Source organism: Miniopterus schreibersii (genome assembly GCF_964146895.1).
Source record: "Miniopterus schreibersii genome assembly, chromosome: 1".
NCBI lineage: Eukaryota > Metazoa > Chordata > Mammalia > Chiroptera > Miniopteridae > Miniopterus > Miniopterus schreibersii.
Window position 1 is genome coordinate 13525148 of NC_138101.1, and position 21799 is coordinate 13546946.

At 37.7% G+C, this 21799-nt stretch overlaps 1 protein-coding gene across 2 annotated transcripts in view; it reads left to right on the forward strand.

Moving 5' to 3' along the window:
• The window catches only part of ANAPC4 (anaphase promoting complex subunit 4), a 31931-nt gene extending 10476 nt beyond the window's left edge, over positions 1-21455 (forward strand). For both annotated transcript variants that reach the window (XM_081151725.1, XM_081151724.1), the window contains 19 exons: positions 94-180; positions 593-657; positions 1421-1463; positions 1562-1638; positions 3060-3160; positions 3240-3291; positions 7522-7577; positions 9998-10044; positions 11140-11196; positions 11541-11597; positions 13487-13580; positions 17164-17261; positions 17703-17764; positions 17847-17885; positions 17979-18080; positions 18850-18924; positions 19753-19926; positions 20610-20733; positions 21112-21455. In XM_081151725.1, coding sequence (XP_081007851.1) covers positions 94-180; positions 593-657; positions 1421-1463; positions 1562-1638; positions 3060-3160; positions 3240-3291; positions 7522-7577; positions 9998-10044; positions 11140-11196; positions 11541-11597; positions 13487-13580; positions 17164-17261; positions 17703-17764; positions 17847-17885; positions 17979-18080; positions 18850-18924; positions 19753-19926; positions 20610-20733; positions 21112-21336 — 1635 coding nt within the window. In that variant the 3' untranslated portion in view covers positions 21337-21455. The remainder of the gene's footprint in view (positions 1-93; positions 181-592; positions 658-1420; positions 1464-1561; positions 1639-3059; positions 3161-3239; positions 3292-7521; positions 7578-9997; positions 10045-11139; positions 11197-11540; positions 11598-13486; positions 13581-17163; positions 17262-17702; positions 17765-17846; positions 17886-17978; positions 18081-18849; positions 18925-19752; positions 19927-20609; positions 20734-21111) is intronic.
• Positions 21456-21799: the final 344 nt, after the last annotated feature.

Consider the following 21799-nt stretch of genomic DNA (forward strand, 5'->3'; position numbering starts at 1 on the left):
CTGAGACAATTGACACTAAGAAGCACATATATAGTTAGCATATTGATTTAAACATTTCCCCCCATGTTAATGTTTCCTTCTTTTTGTTGTTAGTATGTAAATTTGTCACTAACATGTATGTGTGAAGCATGGGAGGAAATACTGATGCAGATGGACTCTCGTCTCACCAAGTTTGTGCAGGTAATGTACCTGAGCTTTCGTACCCATTGAAGAATGCACGATGTCCTTATTTACATTATGAGGTACATGGGAAAAATCGGTCTGATTTGAAAAAAGCTAATATCAGGATCTCTTTCAAAGGCTGTGGTTTAACCTCAGACCAGACCATTTTCTCAAAGAGAAAGGACTCTCTTTCCATTGGCACAACTTAGGTGGGGTCAGGATCGTGAAGTGGGGCAAGGTGGGGCTTGGGGAATAAGGACAGATGTTGGAAGAGCTGCCTGGATGCTTCCTAGTAAGTGATATGTACATGATCAATTTAAATACGGATTTGAGGGAAGGGAAGGAAAAGAAAGGGCACTGTGCTCCTGTAATTTTGAATAAATATGCTTATAATTTAAAAGATACGTATAATTTTATCCATTTTGTTTAGGAAAAGAACACAACCACGTCAGTGCAGGATGAATTCATGCACTTGCTGTTGTGGGGGAAAGCTAGGTAATAACCTCATGTTAGGCACTTTTGCTTTTCCTTCTTTTTTAAAGTAATTTTTTATTTCAAAAGTTATTCATTGTAAGAAAATTTTAAAATTCTGATACATAACAACAACAAAAATAGTATATATCTTTCTGGGCTTTTCTATGCACATACACATTTTTTATGCAAATGTGATCATTTTGTATGTGTATAATATGTATTATATATGTATTTTTAAATGTATAAAATTTAACAATTTTTATATAGCCAAATTAATGTTTTTCTTTAATAGTATCTGTCAGTGTTATTCTTAAAAAAGACTTTCCCATCTTAAGAGTATTAAAAGATTGATCCGTATTTTCTTCTGTTTATTTTTTATTTCATTTACATGTCCCGGATGTGATTCATTTGGTTATATGCTGTGGAAGACTAACTTTTTTCCCAAAGTGTTTAGATAATTGCCTAGTATAGTTTATTGAGTATTGCACCCTCTCCTCACTGATTTGAAATGCCTTTTAGCATACAGTACATCCTCATATATGCTTCAGTCTGTTTCTGGACTTTATTGTTTCCTTTGTGAGTACAACAGACTCTTGACTTTTGTTGGGCTATTTCTTTTTGTTTAAAAATCTTGTTTTTAATTTGAAATTTAAAAGTTTTAAGTGATTTAGATTATTATTTAATTTATCCTTATTGTTGAAAGTATTACAGATATCCCCTTTTTCCCCTAATTCATTCAGATTTTGAATAGAGGAGGCTAAAAATGCTTTCTTTTTCATTGTAGTGCTGAACTTCAGACCCTCTTAATGAACCAGTTAACAGTGAAGGTGTGTGTGGTTAAAGTGTCTTTGTATTTCAGTGGCTATGAACACAGTTCATATAGTATCTTACTTGCATATTAAATATGTTTTCTTCCCTTAATTAGGGCTTAAAAAAGCTTGGCCAGTCTATAGAGTCATCGTATTCCAGTATACAAAAATTGGTTATAAGTCACTTACAGAGGTATGAAGGCGATGTAGAATTTTTCGGTATTGCATTTGCATGTACTGGGCTGGGCGTTGGTCTTCTTCTACAGCCTTCCCTTCATTCTCTTTGAGCCTTTCTAGCAAAAATTATTGCATTGGCATTTGAGGGGAATCTTGGAGTGCCTAAGATACAAGAAATCAGTCCTGTATTTCTACTTTATGAACTTGTTTTCCAACATTTTACCAGGCTAGGCTCTGCTGGGCTTTTTTCTCACCCAACATTAAGGTATATTTTGAATAGGGCATATGCCCTTTTCTGAGCAGTGAATTTAAGTATGTTTGTGTATCATTTTAAGTTTACAGCATGTTATGTACTTTTGCATTTAATACCTTGGAAAGGTGTTGGTTATGATTATCCTCATTTTGCATACGAAGAAACTGAAGTTCAAAATAGTCATATCTCTGGCCCAGAGTCGCTCCCCGATCTTCAAGTCTCATGCTGTTGCTCTCCACAGCTACCTCAGTGAAGCAGTTGGCAGGTGGATGCGCTCAGTGCTTGACTTAAATTTTGATAAATCCTGTTACGCTGATTCCCCTAGGTCTTCATCACTTTTCCCTTGGATCACTGCAGTTCCTTTTGGACTGTTTTTCCCCAGTTCTAACTGTGCCCCTCAAATGTCTTCTTCACAGTGGCTCTGATCATGCTACTCTTGCTTAAAAACTTCCAGTACCTTCTCATTCCCAAGACCTTTGCATGGCCTTTAGCACACCTGCCTCTGTGTCACCCATACTGGTGATCTTCTCAGACTTGACGTTTTTCTCCTATCTAATGCTTCTATGCGTCCCACTCACCTTCTGTAACACCCCCACCCTGCTCTTCACCTGCACTCTTTAGCTCTCAGCTCAAATATCACTTGTTCAGAGAGGCCTTCCCTAATCCCCCAGATTAGAGTAGTCTCTTCTGTTATACCTGTACCCTGTGCGTTTCCTTCAAGGTCGTTAGAATGATGGGATGTCTGATTGTGTGGTTATGACTGACCGTCTTCCCCATTAGACTGCCAGGGACCCTTTCGTTTTCTTCACCACTGTGTTCCCAGTATCAAGCACAGTGCCTGATCTAATCTGGAGTGTAGCAAATGTTTGTTGAATGTTAACTACATAGCTGTTGGGAGAACAAGATGACCATATGACTGTCTTAAAAGTGCCGTGACTAACTAGAGAACATAATTTGATTTTCATACAAAATTTAATCATGTGGTCATGTACTCATCTCAGTAGTTGATGACCAAATGACTCTGCTGCAGTTTTGGGAGATAATGTTGAGAAATAATTATTTCTCATAGAAAAAAATTACTTTCAGTTTTTATTTCTGAAAATTTAGGAATGTTTAGGCAAGGTAGTAGGTGCCTGCCACCTTGCTCATGGTAAGGATGCTAATTTGTTTCTGCTCTGTTTTAGTGGCTCAGAGTCTCTGTTGTACCATCTCAGTGAGCTGAAAGGAATGGCTTCATGGAAGCAAAAATATGAACCTCTTGGATTAGACGCTGCAGGAATTGAAGGTATTGCTTTTATTTTCCAGTGGAGTACATTAAGCACGCTTTACTTATGTACACATGATATTTATTTATTTCCTTTTAGATGCTATTACTGCTGTGGGTTCTTTCATACTCAAGGCAAATGAACTTCTTCAGTAAGTACTGGGGACACTTAGAGTCACTGACTTGAGAGTATTTCCCTTTCACTTACAAGTAAGAACGTAGCAAATTGTCGCGATTTTCTTAAAATGAGTTTTAAAGTTTTTGTCAAAATACCTTGATTAAAACCAGCCAATAGCACAGTAGTTTCATGACATGAGGCAGTATTTTCCTGTCCCTCTACCCTTATACCAGGCCCCGTCTCTAGGACCTTTTCACTCTGTAACTGTTTTTATTTTTAGTTCTTTTGTAACTTACCTCCCTATTTCCAAATTGTATGACTACTGCATTTCTTTTATTCGTCAATTTTTAGAAATTATCCTTTCTTTTTGTTTTTACACATCTGTGCTTATCACATCGTCTTAGGTTCTTTCCCTGTCTCAAGGGTAGTATCATATACCCCCAGGATCTCCTCTGCCTCTGGTGCCTCCTCAGCCTTCCATCCCCAGCTCCAGTCTGGATGCTGTGGTCCAGCTTCCTTGCCATCCACCCCCAGGCATCTACTTCATTGCTTCCATGGGTTAGATCCACACTGCCGGGATTTCCTGTGTTTCTTGGTTATTTAATTACTTTGCTGGAAAGCATCCTCCAGTAACTCGGAGTGTGGGTGTGGGAGGTAAGCTTTCTGTGTCCTTTGTGTGTCTTCTTCCGCCTTCACACGTGATTGATCGCACCCACTGGTCTCGGAGTTTGAAGGGGAGATCATTTTCTCATGAACTTTGAAGGTGCTGCTCCATTGTATCCTGTATGTTCTGTTGCAAATGAAGTCCCGGTGCTTCAGATTCTCACTCCTTTGGCTCTCTAAATTTATTCTTGAAATTTCACAGTAGCACTTTTAGACGTGGATCTTTTCATTCATTGTGCTGATAATAAGAAAATGGCCATTTTCAACCTGAATTCTACTGTATTATTATTTTGATAATTTCCTCTTTTCTACTGTCTTTTCTTTTATTGGATTTTTGTTCTAGAAATCTAATTGGTCAGATAATAGACTTCATGGATTCATCTTCTATAAAAAGACAAAGAAGTGAAAATTTTTTTCTCTTGTATTTTTCATACTTTTGTCTTTTCCGTTTTTCAAGAGATTTTCTTGGCTTAATTATCCAACACTATCATTCATCAATAAACATTTGCTGAGCATTTAACTGTGTTATAAACACTGTGCTAGATCCTGAGGATATAGCAGTGAGCAAACTGATAAAAATTCTTGCCTTCCTGGTGTTAAATTATAATGTGATGAGACAGTAAAAAAATAAATAATTAAAATATCTAGTGTGTGAGATATTGATAGGTAGTGGTGAGAAAAACCAAGCAGGGAAGGAGGACCTCGGGTATGCTAGGGATCGGGGTGCAGTTTTACACAGGTGGTCAGGGAAGGCCTCACTGAAAAGGTGATGTTGGAGAGGGATAGGAGGGAGGGAGCCTTATTGGTATTTGAGGGCAAAAGAGAGCAAGTGTAAAGGCCTGAGTTTGGAGCCTCTCTGGTGCGTTTGAGGGACTTCAAGGAGGCACCATAGCTAAAGTGAATTGAATGACAAAGTGTGAACTGAGAGAGAGCATGGAGGGTGGTCCAGGTTGTGTGGAGCCTGTAGGCAGTTGTAAGGACTTTCACTTTTATTCTGGGTATAATAAGCTCTTCAGGAGTTATGAGCATTGGAGTGACAGGATATGAGTTACATTTTGGCAAGATTCCTCTTGTTATTTACTTAGGGTTGTGAATAGATTATAGGAGGGTAAGGACAGAAGCCAAGGGAGAAATGGTGGTCAGAATCTGAAGTGGTTAGAATCTGGATATATTTTTAAAGTAGAAATAACAAAATTTACTGAATGACTATAAATGGATGGTAAAATAGAGGATTCATGGATAATTATGAGTTTAGGTGCTGAGCACATAGATGAGTAGAATTGACTTTCTGAAATGGTGAAGACTTAGGGGGGTATATATAAATATGTTATGTATTTTATGTTCTTCAATTTGGGTTTATCTGATATTTTTTTCTGGTATTATTTTCGTGATTAGATTCAGGCCTGTGCAAGCTAGGCCAGAGTACTAAATTGCTGGTGTCCCTCTCAAGGTGTCACATCCAGAGGCAAATGATGTCTGTCTACCTCTCTTGAGTGATGTTAATTTTGATCACCTGGTCAATGTGTTAGGCATATTAAATTTGAAGTGTTAGATGAACTGGTGGAGCTGTACAGTGCATGTTGATGATATGAAACTAAAATTCAAGGGAGGGGTCCAGGCTGGAGATGAAAATTTGGGAGCCAGCAGCACATTGCTGTTATTTCAAGCCATGAGCCTGGAGGAAGTAATGAGTGTGCTTAGAGAAGAGGAGAGATCTGAAGCTGAGTGGTGGTCATTCCAACATTTAGAAATCGTTTTGATGGGGAGCTAGCGAAGGAAACTAGGGAGGCAGAAAGACCAGAGTAGTGGTGTCCTTCCCAAATCTCTTCAAGGACATTAATTAACAGTGTCTGCTGCTCCCTGAGTTTTCACTTCCTGGGTCTCTTCTCTTTGGCTTAGTCTCTTGTTGCAAGCTTCCTTCCAATAGCTGATGCCCGATGGTTTACTCGTCTTTATTCATGAGGCAAGTTGAAGTTGCTTGGAATCTGTGAGTGGGGGTTGGCCCAAAGCCAGCATGAGAGCCAGAGTGTGCAGAGCTTTGCTGTGGGCAGCCAGTGCCCATACAGAACTGCTTTGGCTCTTCCTAGTTCTTTCTGTTTCTTTGAAGAGCCCTGTATTTGTTCTTTGCCTGGAAGGTAAACCCCTAGGCTTTTTGGGAAAGAACGTATTGGCCACTCCATTTCAGTGTGTCCAGCCCCATGCGTATCCTGATGTCTTCTGTTGAACCTGACTTTTCTGAGGATTTGAGCATCTTTGAGATTCTGCAGGGTGCATGGCTCCTGGCTGACCTCTGCATTGTCTGGCACGTGGCTGCCTCTTTTGAGCTTCACCCACCACCAGTCGTCCATAAGCTTTTGATGTTTCTGAAATTTAATTTCTTTCCTCCTGCCCTCTCTTTGTGTGAGTTTATAACACATACATTTTTTGCCCACCAATTGCTATCGTTTTAATGGGGTTTTAGAAGGTAGAGGTTAGAGATGCGTATGCTCAGAAAACAAAATGAGAGGAAAGTGACATTGCTTCTCGTGTATATTGAATTATTTTTTGGCTCAGCATATTTGCAGAGAGTAAATATATAATATTAAGCTTTCTGTGATCACTTTTCAATATGAATCATATGATTATTTAACTTCTTTCAAGTAGATAAAGCATTATGTTATAGATGGAAAAACTGAGACAGTGAGAATTTTGATGTTAGCCAGGGGTTGCCTGGGGTTAGGGTAAAAGTATCGATTGGGAAAGACACAAAGGAACTTTTTTTTCCTTTTTTTCTTTTTGCTGCCAGAGAGTTTTGATCATATTGCTTAGTAACATAAGAGATGTGACAGTCTTTTAAGTCAAAGGTTTTACTGGACACAGAAAGGTTAATGATAGTGACCCATCCTCTCTAGTTATGAAACGTAATGCTTGGAAGGGGCTCTGAGATTTAGGAATGGGAAGTGCAGGTATTATTTGCTTAAGAGTAATTATCTTACAGATGTAAGCTTAAAGATTAGATTTTTTTAATGATATATATATATATTCAGAAACAATTCCATCATCATGAATATGACTTCCACTTGTAACAGTTAATTTTGGGGGTACATTTGTGTTAAGCACAAAGAAATTCAATTCTTGCAATTTGTTATAAGGACAAAAAATTGACTTCCAAAAATAATGTTCAGTGATATCAAAGGTCATGATATAGTACAAGTTTATAATGATTTTCTGTGGGGTTGATCTTTTTTCTTACTGACCAGTATTTTTTTTTAAACAAAGAATAATTCTGAAAACTTTTTTCCTGGTTTCTTTGATTTGCAAAGTTAGAAAAGGATTTCATACTTTTACTGAATGCTAGGAGAGACTATTATATTTGTGGCAAGGCTGTTATGACCAGTTAGAATTGGAGTTATTCGCTTTATTTTTGAAAAGAATCAGGATTTGCTCTTTTGAAATTTTATTTTAGGTGAGTGTGTGTGTGATTTGTAAAATCTGTTCTGAGGGCTTACATGTCATCCAGATAGGATAGAACAGAACAGTAAGGACTATAATATTCCATAGTTGAAAAATGTTCCATGAACCTATGCAATAATTTCATTTTGATTTATTTTTATCTCTTTAGAGTTATAGATAGTAGTATGAAAAACTTCAAAGCATTTTTTCGGTGGCTCTATGTGGGTAAGTTAATTAAGTAAAGCATTCTTGTTATTTTAACACTTTCTAAAAAATTCTAGCAATATCAATTTAGAATATTTCACTACTAGTAAAATTTCAAAATTACCTATAAAAGTAGAGAGGATACTATACATGAACCCCCTTCTACCCTTCACCCAGTTTCAACTGTTTTCAAAGCATGGCCCGCTTTATTTTTTCTATATACCCACCCGTACCCACCTCCCCTCAGATATAACATGTAATTGGTTGTCTCTGTCACTCACTAATAATTAACCCTTTACCTTGTGATGTTCCTTAGGTTAAAATAACATTTTTGAATCCCTACTATGTATTAGACATTGGTAGGTGTTAGAATTAATAGAGAGAGGAAAAAATAAGACACAGCCTCTCCCCCTGAGTAGCTTCCTATTTTATACTTTGGTTTTCTGTCTTTAGATCTATGCAGTCCATATGGTAGCCACGGGTTATTTGAATTAGTTGAAGTTTTATAAAATTATATATTCAGTTCCTTATTCACATTTGAAGTGCTTAGTAGGCACGTGGTTAGGGACTACCATGTTGGACAGCACAGAAGTAGAACATTTATTTCCATTATCACTTCTGTTGGAAGTGATAGCAGTGTTGCTATAGCTAAATAGAATGCCGACCACTTGTGGCCTTTTTTTGTATCTCCACAGGATCTTTGCATTTGTAGGTAATTAACAAATACTTATTAACTTGCTATTAAATATTTTAATGCTTGCTTTACAGTGGATGCGTATTTTATTTAGGTCCATTTGTACTATTACTTTTGTGGCCTCTCTTAAAAACTTTGAAATAATCCAGCATACATTTCCCTCCAACATATGCAAAGTTTAGTTGTAAATGGAGTTTATCCCATATTTGTTAAAATTCTAAAAAGTAAAATAGAAAATAAATTACCTGTATTGTGCTAGCATCCTTTAAACAAATGCACAAATCTTCAGTTCTGATATTTTGAAAACAGACTTCATACTTGTCAGCCTAATATAATCACTTTTGGTAAAGTAATGAATGCAGTCTGCAAATGTTGACATTTTGTAATTCTTAAGATTTTTCTCAAAACTGTACCAATCCTAGCCAGAATGGGGAGCCAGAGTGTTTCTCAGGCCAGCCTCTTAATTGATCAGAGTTGTTAATTAGAATACACTCCAGAAAGCTAGAAATAATTTTCTTTTGCAGAAATAGGACTTTGGTTTTACTTGCAATTATTGGGGTAATTTAGGCAGTTTACATTCTTATTGCATGTCCTAACTGTAATAAGAAGCAGGATTAGAAGAGAAATGAATTACCGCTCAGTCCTTATCTCTAGAGGAGGACATTGTAGAAAGCACACTGGATTGGGTACTGGAGACCTCATTGTAGTCTGGCTCTGCCACTATTAACTCTGTAACCTTGGCTTGCTCTTTTGTAAAATGTCATCTTAGTGAAGGCAGGGACTTCTTTTATACTGCTGTGTTCCTGCACCTATACAATGTCAATAAGTAATTTTTGGATGGATAAATGAATGAGTGAAACTAGATTATGGCCGATAATTAAGAAGTATGAATTAAAAATGGTTTTTAAAATAATCCGTATTTGCAGAAGCATTTCCAACATGCTTTTTCCTAACCAAAACACAAGGAGCACATTCAAACACTGCAAAAGCACTTGCAGCATAATTCATTACTTAGGTGGACGTAACACAAAAAACAGTGTTGATGAAGACAGCCCTGTGGAAGGCACAGAAGGAGTCAGCCACAAATACTAGATTAAAGACTGTATAAACATATGTATGTATTCACACATAACTTTTATTGTAAACATCTTTATGTAGTGAAAAGCCCAAGTGAAAGAAACACATCTCTTTGGCATTCTAAGGCCTTTGGAGGAAAGAATTACTTGCAGATTTTAAGAGACATCACCGGATTAGAAGGAGGAATCGTAGCAAATGTCTTAGCACAAAGCAGCAGTTAGATTGGCGTGGAGTGGCAGTGGGTTGGGTTGAAGGAGAAAATGAAAAATAAGAGTTTAGGATGATTAGACCAACAGTTTGGAATCTAAAAATATAAATCAAATTTAAAGTCTTGACCCTTGAGGGTTTTTAAAAAATTTTTTAAACTTACTGGTGTGACATTGGGTAATAAGATTATGTAAGTTTCAAGTGTACAATTCTACAGTACATCATCTGTATATTGCATTGTGTGTTCATCCCCCAAAGCCAAGTCTCCTTCCGTCACCATATTCGACCCCTTTACCTTCTTTGTAGTTTTTAGAAGAAAACAAGTTTTTCTTCGTGAAAAGAAGCTGTTGAAAATTGAAAATTTCGTCCAGTGAAACACATTTAGTCTTGGAAAAGCATCTATAATTAAAATTATGTTTGTAGGGGTTTTTTTTAAAGATAGTTTTAAAATTTATATTTTCAGCAATGCTGAGAATGACAGAAGACCACGTGCTTCCTGAGCTGAATAAGGTAGTATATAATAGTATATTTTTCTAATGTGTTAATTATGCCCTGGTTGAGCTCAGCTTTGCTGGTCATCTTGGTGCTCTTATTATAAAGTTATTAGTTAATAATAACTAATTATTATTGTCAGGCTGTAGACATGAGGCAAAACTTAATAATTCTTTTGTTTTTTATCTCACAGAATACTTTCATGGCTAATTTTATAAGATTTAACTTCTTTGAATCTTAAGCACACTTTTATTTTCCTGGGAAATATAGTACTTAGATATTCATACCTATGTTGATGCCTGGTGAGCCCAGTTTCTTTCCGACTATAAGGATTGTGATGAGTAGCAATGCAATCTCTTTCCAGGAAGATTTTACAGAATAGGGCAAAGTTCCCACTTGATTCCTGCGGCTCGCTCATCTTCACCCCTGCCCAAACTGTCTGATTCAGACCGATTAGGTCACTTTGAGCCTGGAAAAGCTGAGAGCAGTAAAATTAGCCTTGGTGGAGTAAAGGAGTAAGGGATTGCAACTCAACACAAAGTAGGTGTTTTGTGCTGTGGGTGACTAGACTTGAAAACCAGGAAAGCTCACGTTAGTTGTTCTGTGACATCACCCTTGCCTTTATTTTGGAAGATAAAATATGTTAGTTGTTGGGAGGGACCTAAATGTGTACTTTTTGAGGGCTGAAGAACCTGGGTAAGGTGAAGGAAGGGTCACTGCAAGAAGCAGAGGCCAACGCTGAGCACAGCCCTTAGCTCTGGTTGGGGTTACTTATCTGGGCTTACAGTCCCCACTCCCGAAGGAGGGACTGCACACTGGTCTCAGCGAAGATATAGCGTGGTAAGGAACCTAAGGCCGCGAGGAGCTCTGTAGCTCTTGGCGTCTCTGATTGGAAAATGGGTTCAAATGGTTAATTACAGGATTCTCAGGACCCCGGGATTTCCCGTTTAGAGTTACATAATCTATTGATATTTCTTCCAAGGAACTTTGCATATTTGTCCTGTGGCTTTCAGTAGATAGTAAAAAGGTTACATTTATTATTACAGGACATTTCTTCTATTGGGAAGCTTTTGTCTTGATTTGTCCTCTTTTGTTCCTCTTTGTTTTCGATAGATGACTCAAAAAGATATCACATTTGTTGCCGAATTTCTTACTGAACATTTCAATGAGGTAGGAAATTGGTATTTCTGTATACTGTTTTTTCTTCTGAATAATTGCAGTAAACCTGGGCAGTGGTTAGAAGGGGTCAAATTTAATCCAATTTAATTGAAGTCCTTAGCAGTTAATGTTTTTCAAAATATTGAACTAATTAATGGCAGTGCTTATTTATTCAACTTAAAGCCTGTAAGGTGAACTTCTGTTTGTATGTGTGTCTTATAGTCCATGAAGGAAAAGAATAACTGCCACTAACAGCTCTCTTCTCAAAGTTTTTGCTTTAAATATGAGACTTTGTCTGTGCGTGTGTGTGTGTGTATGAATTGACTTATGAACTAAACTGTATTTATTCTTTCTAGGCTCCAGACCTTTATAATCGAAAAGGAAAATACTTTAATGTTGAAAAAGTTGGTCAGGTATAGACTTTGGATTTAACTTAATTTTTTTTTAATTTTTAAAAACTAATTTTAAAAGTTTATGGAAAGTATATAAGGTCAGCTAACATAGTAGCCCTGTCTGTTATTTTAGTGAAAGTAACAGAAGAGTAGCAGTTTTTTAACTTTTGGTCTCAGAATCCTTTTACATTCTTAAAATTATTGAGGACCCTAAAGAACTTTTACGTGGTTTGTATCTATCAATGGTAGATATTAGGAATTAGAAATTAAACAATAAAATATTTCTTAATTCATTTAAAAATAACATTAACTATTATTACTAAAAATAATAGTTCCATTACACATTAATATAAATAATTTCAATAAAAAGTAACTATCTCAGGAAATAAAACTTAGTGGAGAGTCACATTGTTTTATAATTTTACAAGTCTCTGATGTCTGGCTTATTAGACAGCTAGATTCACATATCTGCTTCTGCATTTAATCTTTTGTGATATGTTGTTTTGGTTAATGTATATAAAGAATTTCTGGCCTCATAACAGGTGTGTGGTTGGAAAGGGAGAAGTATTTTAACGTTTTAGATACTTGTGGGTATTCTTTTATACTGTACCAATCCTGACAAGTGATAGTATCTTAAAGTTTAGTTTCAATGTGGAATCTGGATGGCATCGGTGGACTTTTCATACTCTGATAAGATTAAAATCTATTCATCTGCCTGGCACTTTGAATGGGCCTGTTACCCATGCGTGATTTTGTAATATCATGTGTTGGCCATTAGGAAAATACGGATTCACTGAGTTATGCAGATCTTCCGTATGCCAGCACCGCTCTTCATATAGTATCCCAAAGTCAGGTTTCATTATAGTCGTCACCTGTCTTGTCAGTCTTTAAGTCCTGTGAAGCTGTCAAGCTCACAGTGGCAGATACTGGTTTTTCAAAATTTTAATTTTTGCATAAATGTTTAAATTTTATCATTGGCAACCAATACTGGCAGTTGTTTTGCTTAAAATGACAGGCTCACTTTATTTATTTTCAAGAAAATATCTGCACAATACCCGAGGATGGATAATCATAGTTTTTCTGCCAGTCATTCTTTCCTGTAAAAATGGAATTCCATTAACATCAAAAAAGTGCCTGGCTTCAGTCACAGCTACATTGTCATCAATGCTTCCCCTCATGGTCACCGTCATGCTTTGGGGTGCGACAAAGGTTCTTTATGTATGCTTCCCGGTTCCGTCACACAGGATATTTAAAAGATTTGTACTCAGTGGTTGAGCTTTAATAAAATTAGTAATTTTAATAGCTTCATCAGAGATTAGTGGAACTGAGTGTGTGGCAAAGAGGAATACAGTGGCTGCTAGTAAGGTTTGGTGCCACCACTATGACTATTGGTGATGGTGCCAGAGATTTTCCAACCTGTGCTTGTGACCATCAGAGCAAATGTCATTACAGTGGAAAGGGCACATGACATCTAGGTATTACTGTACAAATAGTATTGAATTCACTGATTCGTGAAAGCATCTTGGGGACTCCCAGGGGTCCACGGACTACATACACTTTGAGTACAACTGCCGTAGATTAGATGGACTGTTGATACTTTTCAAATTAATTCATGAACTTACATGTATAAGCTTAAAATATGCTTCATGAAAATGGAACTCAAAATTTAAATTCAATTTATGGTCTCTGTGTTTACAGCGTTCTAATCTTTTAGTAGTTAGCAGTTTCTTTAGTTGCTTGTATTTAGCAGATTTTGGTCACCTCACTTAGAAATAACTGCAGTGGACTTTCTAAGAGGACTTGGCAGTGAAACAGACTAACTTGTTCAATAGAATAATGTTCAATATAAATAATTTTGAAGCCTGGTATTTTGGTTTCCTACATTTACATTTTTAATTCTGTATTTCTAGTACTTGAAAGATGAAGATGACGATCTTGTGTCACCCCCAAACACAGAAGGAAACCAGTGGTATGACTTTCTTCAAAACAGCAGCCACCTTAAAGGTATTTCATGAACCAAGTAGATTTTGGATAGTATATTTATTTATTTGAGACCAGTACATCCACTGATGGTTTGGGGAACCCTTGCTGAGTACTTATCTGTGTCCATTTTATTTGATTTAGAGAAACAGCAAAATAACAAATAGTGTATGATATTACCATGATCAAAACACTATTAACTGCACTATAGAAAGATTGCTTATTCTTAAGTATTAAATTGCCTGTTTTGCACCTTATAAGAAATAGGATATTGTGAAGAAAACTAAAGAACCTACTAGTCAGAGGAGTCTGTTTGGCCAATTCCGGTTTGTTAACTCCTAAAAGCATAATGATGTATCGGTGTATTCTCCTGAGGTTGTAGCTTTTTGTTTACTTATTAGGCCTTTCATTTGCTAGGGTCTTAAAATGTTGATGTGGTAAAACTTGACCTATCCAGCATTGTTAGGGATGCAACACAAAATAGCAACCATTCAGTATGTCAGAACATCACCATTTTAGATGAAAAAATATATATATTTTTAAATACATCTTTACTGATTTCAGAGAGAGGAAGGGAGAGAGAAAGAGAGAGAAACATCAATGATGAGAGAGTCATTGATTGGCTGCCTTCCACACGTCCCTGACTGGGGATCGAGCCTGCAACCCAGACATGTCCCCTAACGGGGAATTGAACCACTATCTCCTGGATCCTAGGTTGATGCTCAACTGCTGAGCCACGCCCAGCTTGGCAAGATGAAAATATTTTTAAAGCATTTCTTTGCTCTCTGAAAGAGTAATCTGACCACAGTTTAGCTGTTTCTTAGATCCTTAGGGTAATGGCCACATACATATATTATCTCCTCAGTTCTCACAAGAACCTGTCAGGAAGGTACTTGTTATCCCCATTTCGCTAATGAGGAAACTGAAGCTTAGAAGGGCCCAGGCTCACACAAGCTAGTAAGTGATGAGGCTAGGATTCTGCTAAGTACAGAGCCTGAATTTTAACCTGAGCTCAGTAAAAACTTTGATCTGGTTGCTGCTTTTCCAAATGAATGAGTGAAGGAGGAGGAAGGGAAGGAATTCTCTAAGGTCCAGAACTTTGCTTATTGCTCTTTGCTTATTTTTTCTAGGATAAAAAATCCTAGAAATCCAAATTCTTTTTCAGGGCAGCACATACAGGGTGGGGCAAAAGTAGGTTTACAGTTGTCTGTATGGAAAATAATACAATAACTAATACATAATACAAAAATAAACTCTGTTTCACATACTACAACTCTGTGTTTCATATTGCTTGAGAGTCTTAAGATGAGAAGAGAGGTGTGTTGATGCAAGTTAGCTATTGAATGGAGGGAGAATAAAGGCACGGCTGACTCAGCTCAGGCATTCTCGGAAGGCTGCCTGAGAAGGGCTGATGGCAGTGTGCCAGGAGTGGTGGCACCTGGACCATGTCACTATATTGGGCCAGTACTGATCCTGGGAACATTATTGGGCTAAAAAGAGGTCCTGTCCCCTCCCTCCATCTTCTGTGGCTGAATAGAAGGGCCTAATCTTAGCTACAGGCCTCATGTGGATCAAAGATACACTTCAGATTAATTCCATCTCTTAAATGCTTGAGGTTTTGCTAGTAAGTGAATTTGGACAAGCTCATTCATCCCCAGCTTCTTAGTCTAGTAATACTGACTGTCATGGCGGAGCTATTAAGAAAACTTTAATGAAACTTCTTTCTAACACTTTGCAAAAATCAAGTACTAAATACTCAGTGCGTGTACTTTGTTAGGGCATGTGGGAGAGTCAGTGTTGTATAATGGGTCCAAGTTGGTGTTCTAGGGGCTGGGCTGCCTGGATTGAATCTCACTCTACCACTTCCCAGGAGTGTGGCCAGGGGCCTAACCTCTCTGTGCTCCAGTTTTCTCATCTTAAAATAAGGATAATAATAGTGCCTCCCTCGGAAAGCTGTCATGAAGATTCACTAAATTAATCTAGAGAAAAGCACTTAGAATAGTGTCTGGCACATAGCACATAAGCAGTCAGTATGCTAGCATCTGAGCTGTTTCTACTCAAAACACATCGGACACCAAAATTAGAGGGGTTTTTCCTCACAAGACCAATTTTGACAACAAGTAGGTGTCCTACAATTCAATCCTGGCACTAACTACTTTAGTTAGCACCAGACTACATAGGTGTAAAGGCTCAGTCCCACAGGACTGCCTCCACTTCAAACTTTACTTGCAAGTATTGGGACCCCAAGTTACCCATGTTTGTGTCCCACTTAGCTACAAAGTTGCAGGTTCCCTCAACTCCCCCCCTTCAGGTTTGATAATTTGCTAAAATGGCTCACAAAATTCAGAAAAACACCTATGTTTACTGGCTTATTATAAGGGATACAACTAAGGAACAGCCAAGTAGAAATGATGCACAGGGCACAGAATGAGGGAGGGGCATGGAGCCCTCTCCAGGTGCAGCGCTCTCCCAGAACCTCAAGGTGTGCACCTACTGTGGTCCTCTGAATCCTGTTGAGAGGGTTTTATGGAGTTTTCATTATGTAGGAATGGTCGATGAAGGGATTGACCACTGGTGATTGAACTTAACTCGAGCTTCTATCCCCTTTCCGGATGGGGGATGGGGCTGAAAGTTCAAGCTTTTAATCAAGGCTTGGTCTTTATGGCCCCTATGGCGTCCAGCCCCATCCTGGAGCTATCTAGGAGCCTGGCCATTGTGGCCTCATCATATCAGCATTATCACTCAGGAAATTCCAAGGGTTTTAGGAGCTGTGTGCCAGGAACTAGGGACAAAGACCACACATCTTCCTGCAATAACACAGCATCTGTCACCTGTTGGAAGTTAAAAATGTTAACATGATTAACATTTGTTTTATCCAGCTTAGCTGGCACATGAGATGCTGTGAGGAAGGAGTGAGAGAGCCTACAGCGCACAATGTAACAGGATGTGCTTGGGCGTTGGACTTGGGCTTGATCCAAGATACTTGGTCATCTTCATAGCTGGCAATTGCCTAAACCGCTACATCTCATTTTTTTTAAAATCTGTAAAATGAAGAATATGATGCTTGCTTTGTACAACTATTGGATGCAATAAAAATAACAGATACAAAAAGAACCTAGCATAGTTGTTGTTGGTAAATGCTGAATGATATATTACTTTTTACTGAAAGAGTAGCCTTTCTACAAGTAAAGAGCTTATCTTCATAGCACTAGTTCCTTGTCTCCTGTTTTTGTTTTTAGTATCATACTCTTCCAAACCAGCACGGGACAGCTTTTGTCACTCCATTGTGGCTAAGAAGAGAGAAAAATGAACTTTGTTTCATCATAGGTCTTATGGTTCCCAAATCTTCCCTTTTTTCTTATAGCCAGCAGACTTCGCACTGTTGGGTTTTGGTGGGGAAAATAGCATATAGAATAATAAGCTGATGGGACTCAGCTGGTAGCCAGTGCGGGTTGTTTTTAGTGAGATTGTGTGGAGGTGTAATGAAGGGGCCGGGGAGAATTCCACCATCACGTAAGCTTGTGGGCTGGCACTAATAGCAGAACATGTCCTTCTAATCATCTGGTTGACCACAGCTTTTTTTGTTTCTGTTTTTGTTTGAAACCAGAAAGCCCTTTGCTGTTCCCTTATTATCCTCGAAAATCATTGCACTTTGTGAAAAGGCGGATGGAGAACATTATTGATCAATGTTTGCAAAAGCCAGCAGTAAGTTTGAAATGCATGCCTTTATGTAGGGGCAGGTATATCTATAGGATGTGGCTCATTGATCATAGTTATTAAGATGGTCATAGTTATTAAGATGAACCATATGAAAATGCTGTATTCAGCCAGTTTTGACTAACTGGCAGTTTTATATGGTTCACCCGATATTTCCTCTTATTGTTAGTTTTTTACATAAATTAAAAATAAAAAGATTATTGAAAGTGTTGGCATCTTTAGTATTTGTTCCCAGCACAAACTTGTTATAAATGTTCTTAGTTACAGAGCTGATGCATCTGTTGTTTACTACTGAAGGGTGGCTGATGGGGGCTGTGTGAGAGGTTTGACGACATAGACGACTTTTCACTAGACTTATCCAGTGATGCCCCTTACTTTCTGTAGACTGTGTAAATACTCTAATAATATTTTTAATCTCATTTTATTTAGGATGTAATTGGAAAATCAATGAATCAAGCAATCTGTATCCCATTATATAAAGATACAAGAAGGTAACTCTGTTTGCTTTTTGGGTGGTATAATTCAGCAGCCAATTTAAATTTCTCTTAAAGATTTTTCCCCCTTTTGTTTCAGTGAGGACGCTACACGCAGATTGGTCAAATTCCCTTTTCTGTAAGTGTGTTTCTTCCCGTTTGTGAACAGTATGCTTTTGTTCTGTGCGTTGATAGCTGCGTATCATGTTTGACATTAAATTTTTTTCCTTAGGTGGAATAATAAGACTTTAAATCTCCATTACCTTCTTTTTACTGTGTTAGAAGATTCGCTCCATAAAATGTGCATCCTAAGGAGGCATACTGATATTTCCCAGTAAGTATTCGTGTGAAGTTCGAATCAGAAGAGAGAGGATTTTATTCTTAACCATAAAACGTACAGCTTCTCTCCCCTTTGCTTCAGGTGTTGCTTAAAGCTACCTTTTGGCTTGAGGCTTGTCGCTGACCTGGTCTCAGTCTTAGGTCCCATGTCATTGGATGGTAGTGCCAAATTAGGAAGCTGTGCGATCCCTCTGACTCTAGAGTACCTAATTGTGTGTTGGTGTACAGCAGTTACCTGGAGGATGTTTTTTAGGCTTAGGGAAAATCAAGAGCAGAACACTCAGGATTATATCTCATGAACTTGTAAAAGTTCAAAACTGTATTTTGGGTTCCTTATAGAAAGGGCTTTCACCTCAGGTTAAGTATGCCTTTCATTAAACAAGAGGCCTCACCTACAGAAAATTCTTTTGAGAATCCAGGGGAAAAGTTCTGGAAGGTAAATCATATTTAAATGGTTTTAAATTGGAATTTCAGGACATATTTTGAGACCAAGATGTGAAATAATTTGGTTATTTCAGATATCCTGAATTGTACAAGGTACTGAGCTACTTTGGTGACTATAAGATTGTAAACCAAGTTGTAATTTTGATGTTAGGTTTCTCTCTCTAGGTGTTTAAATGAGTTGTCAGTGTTCTAGAGTGAGCATAATGGTATTTGGGGTTTAGGCAAATGTACTGACACTGACAATCATGTTCTTTCAAGCATTTAGATTATTGGCTATCTAGGTTATCCACAAGTCTCTTTTCCCCCCTTCTTTCTTCAAGATCTGTAAGCAATGGACTAATTGCTGTTAAATTTGGGAGCTTTACATATGCCACGACTGAGAAAGTGAGAAGAAGGTAAATCTTGAATTTTGTTTGGATGATCTGTAAATATGTATGTGTATGTTTAATCATGCAAATGACAGGAATGTGGCTGGACTCAGTTAAGTGATATGTACCTGCAAGGCCCCCTTCACTCACAGCATGGGGGCAGGATTGGTCACACGTTGTATGCTTACAGAGAGAGTTGACTGGAACCTTACCACCCTGCAGTGGGAATTGATGTAGCGTGGCTCTGTAACTAATACTCTGAGTTCCTGTCTGTTAATAGACAGTAATGTGGCTCCAGGGACAGATGGCTAAGGAGCACGTTATGACTAACAGAAATGGGAGGTGGTATTACTCTTAGTGCAGTGGGATTTTCTTAAGGATACGAAAGGTTAACAATACCTGAGTCATCCCTGCGGCTTTGCAGGGGACAGAATTGACACTACTCAGAGGCCAAGCTTTTTCCCACTCCTCTTACATAAAAGTATTTTATGATAAAGTCTTTGAAGTTGTGTCTTCACATGTAAATCTTATTTTTACTTTCAGTCTAGTCAACTCAAAATACATAAAAGGTATCATTTGTGGACTTTCAACAGGCTTAAGGCCTGACTGTGAACCAACCTTACAGATTTTTTTTCACGATTACCTATTTTTAGGGCCTAGTTATGTTTGAATATTCAGTATATCAGGTAACTGTGACTTGAGTGCAAACTAATGAAATATTTTAAATGTTATTGTACAGAATGTCACTTGATTTTATTACCAGTTTTGTTTTGCTTGGTACAAGTGTGTTATGCATACAGTATTGTTTCAGTAGTTATGATCATCTTAAGATAACAAAACTTATTTCAATTCTAGCACCTACAGTTGTTTAGATGCACAGTTTTATGATGATGAAACTGTAACGGTAGTTCTGAAGGACACTGTAGGACGTGAGGGAAGAGATAGACTCTTGGTCCAGTTGCCATTGTCTTTAGTATATAACTGTGAAGATTCTGCAGAATATCAGTTCACTGGGACTTACTCTACAAGGTAACTAACTCGTTAGTAAGTTCATCTTTCTAATATAACAGTTAAAATGTTTTTCACGTATGTCATATACTCCTGTTCTTTAGGTATGCTAGATAATAGTTACCAGGGATGACCATACAGTCAACTGAGCAGAAATACTATTTTTATTTTAAAAATACTGGCTTCAACAGCTCTCTTGTTCCTTTGCTTTATTAAAAAATCAATAAGTATGTGCTGGAACAAGGTTGAGAATTATTTGGGTGGAGAATGGGACTCTGTTAGTTCTTTTTTCAAGAGTAGCGTTAACCGCAGTTTGTAGCAGAATGAATTATTCTAGATTGCCTTCAGTGTTTCCCTTCCTGAGTTAGGAACTCAGCAGCCACATGGAGGGTAAATGGCAATTTCCAAGAGATGGCTTTACATTATAGAGATTTAAGTAAGCAGATCCCTTCTCTAATTTAAAAATGTGTCCATTTGCTTTCCTTGAAAGGGAATAAAAAACCTTACTAAGATGATATTCTGCCTATTTGTAATTATATTTTCATGGACTATAGTACTCAGCTTTTTTATACAGAGGCTGGTAGAATTATATTGGAAATGGGAATATTGGTAGAAATTGAGCCTGTGGTTGACTCTGACTCCCCCCCTGGTAAATCAGGGAGAAGGTCTCCGTTTCACTCGTGGGTTGGTTTTTCTCCCTCTAGGCTAGATGAACAGTGTGATGCTATTCCTACACGCACCATGCATTTCGAGAAGCATTGGAGATTGCTGGAAAGTATGAAAGCCCAGTATGTTGCTGGGAATGGTTTTCGAAAAGTGTCCTGTGTGGTAAGTGTTACAGATTGTTACTAAGAGTTATAGGAGGAAGCGACTGCATCTGTGAGGTCCTTCCAGTGCAAGCATTTTGTGATGAATTGCTTCTATTGATCATGAGCTTGTTCCTAGCCTTAGCTCTTTAGTTCTCTTGTTCTGAGAAAGCTTACTAAGTAATTAATAACAATTCTACATTTTAATTCTGAAATTGTTACTGTTGTAATGCATTATGCAAACTGAAGGCTTCAGTTTAGTGATTCTGTTGTAAATTGATGGGAAAATAAGTAATTTTCCTATAAAACCATTCTTTGTTTGAACTTCGGATTCCTTATATATAGTGTATAAGTTAAGCCATTAAATTTAAAAATTCTGTCTTTGGCCTGTTTTCTTTAGTTAAGCTCAAACCTCCGTCACGTGAGAGTGTTTGAAATGGACATAGACGATGAGTGGGAGCTGGACGAGTCTTCCGACGACGAGGAGGTGACCAGTAAGCCTGTGACAGTAAAGGAGGAGGCGCTGTCCGAGCCAGAGGCTGAGAGCCAGCCAGCCCGGGCCACTGCCTTGGCCCCGGAGGGAGTCGTCACAGTGGAAAAACTGGGCCCTGAGCTGGACTCCTAGGCCAGGTGTCCTCGTGTTGTATGTTCTCATTATGTCAGAAAGGACATGGGAGATGGGCTAAGATGTCTTGAACCACTTTTAATCTCTTTGTGTAACAAAGAAATAAATAGTAAATTTTATTCTCATTCTGCTTCATCTTTTAGTGGTACAGTCACTGTGATAGACTTTCTTTTTGCTGAAATTTCTTTGTATTACTGTGTGCAGAACTAGTGTTTAAAGAAAACATAAATTGTGAAGGAAAAAGTAGGTATCAGGAATCATTCCTACATCAGGGAAAAATTACATTTAAATAATCATTCACTGAAAGTTTTGATGCATTTAGTATTTTAAAAACATGGGCAACATGTGTTCCTATTTTTCCATCTTCCTCTTCCAGTTTATTTTAGATCTCTAGAATGCTTTCAAAATTTTGTTTTCAAAATATACTGATTTACCATTATGCTAAATAAACCAAAGATGGATA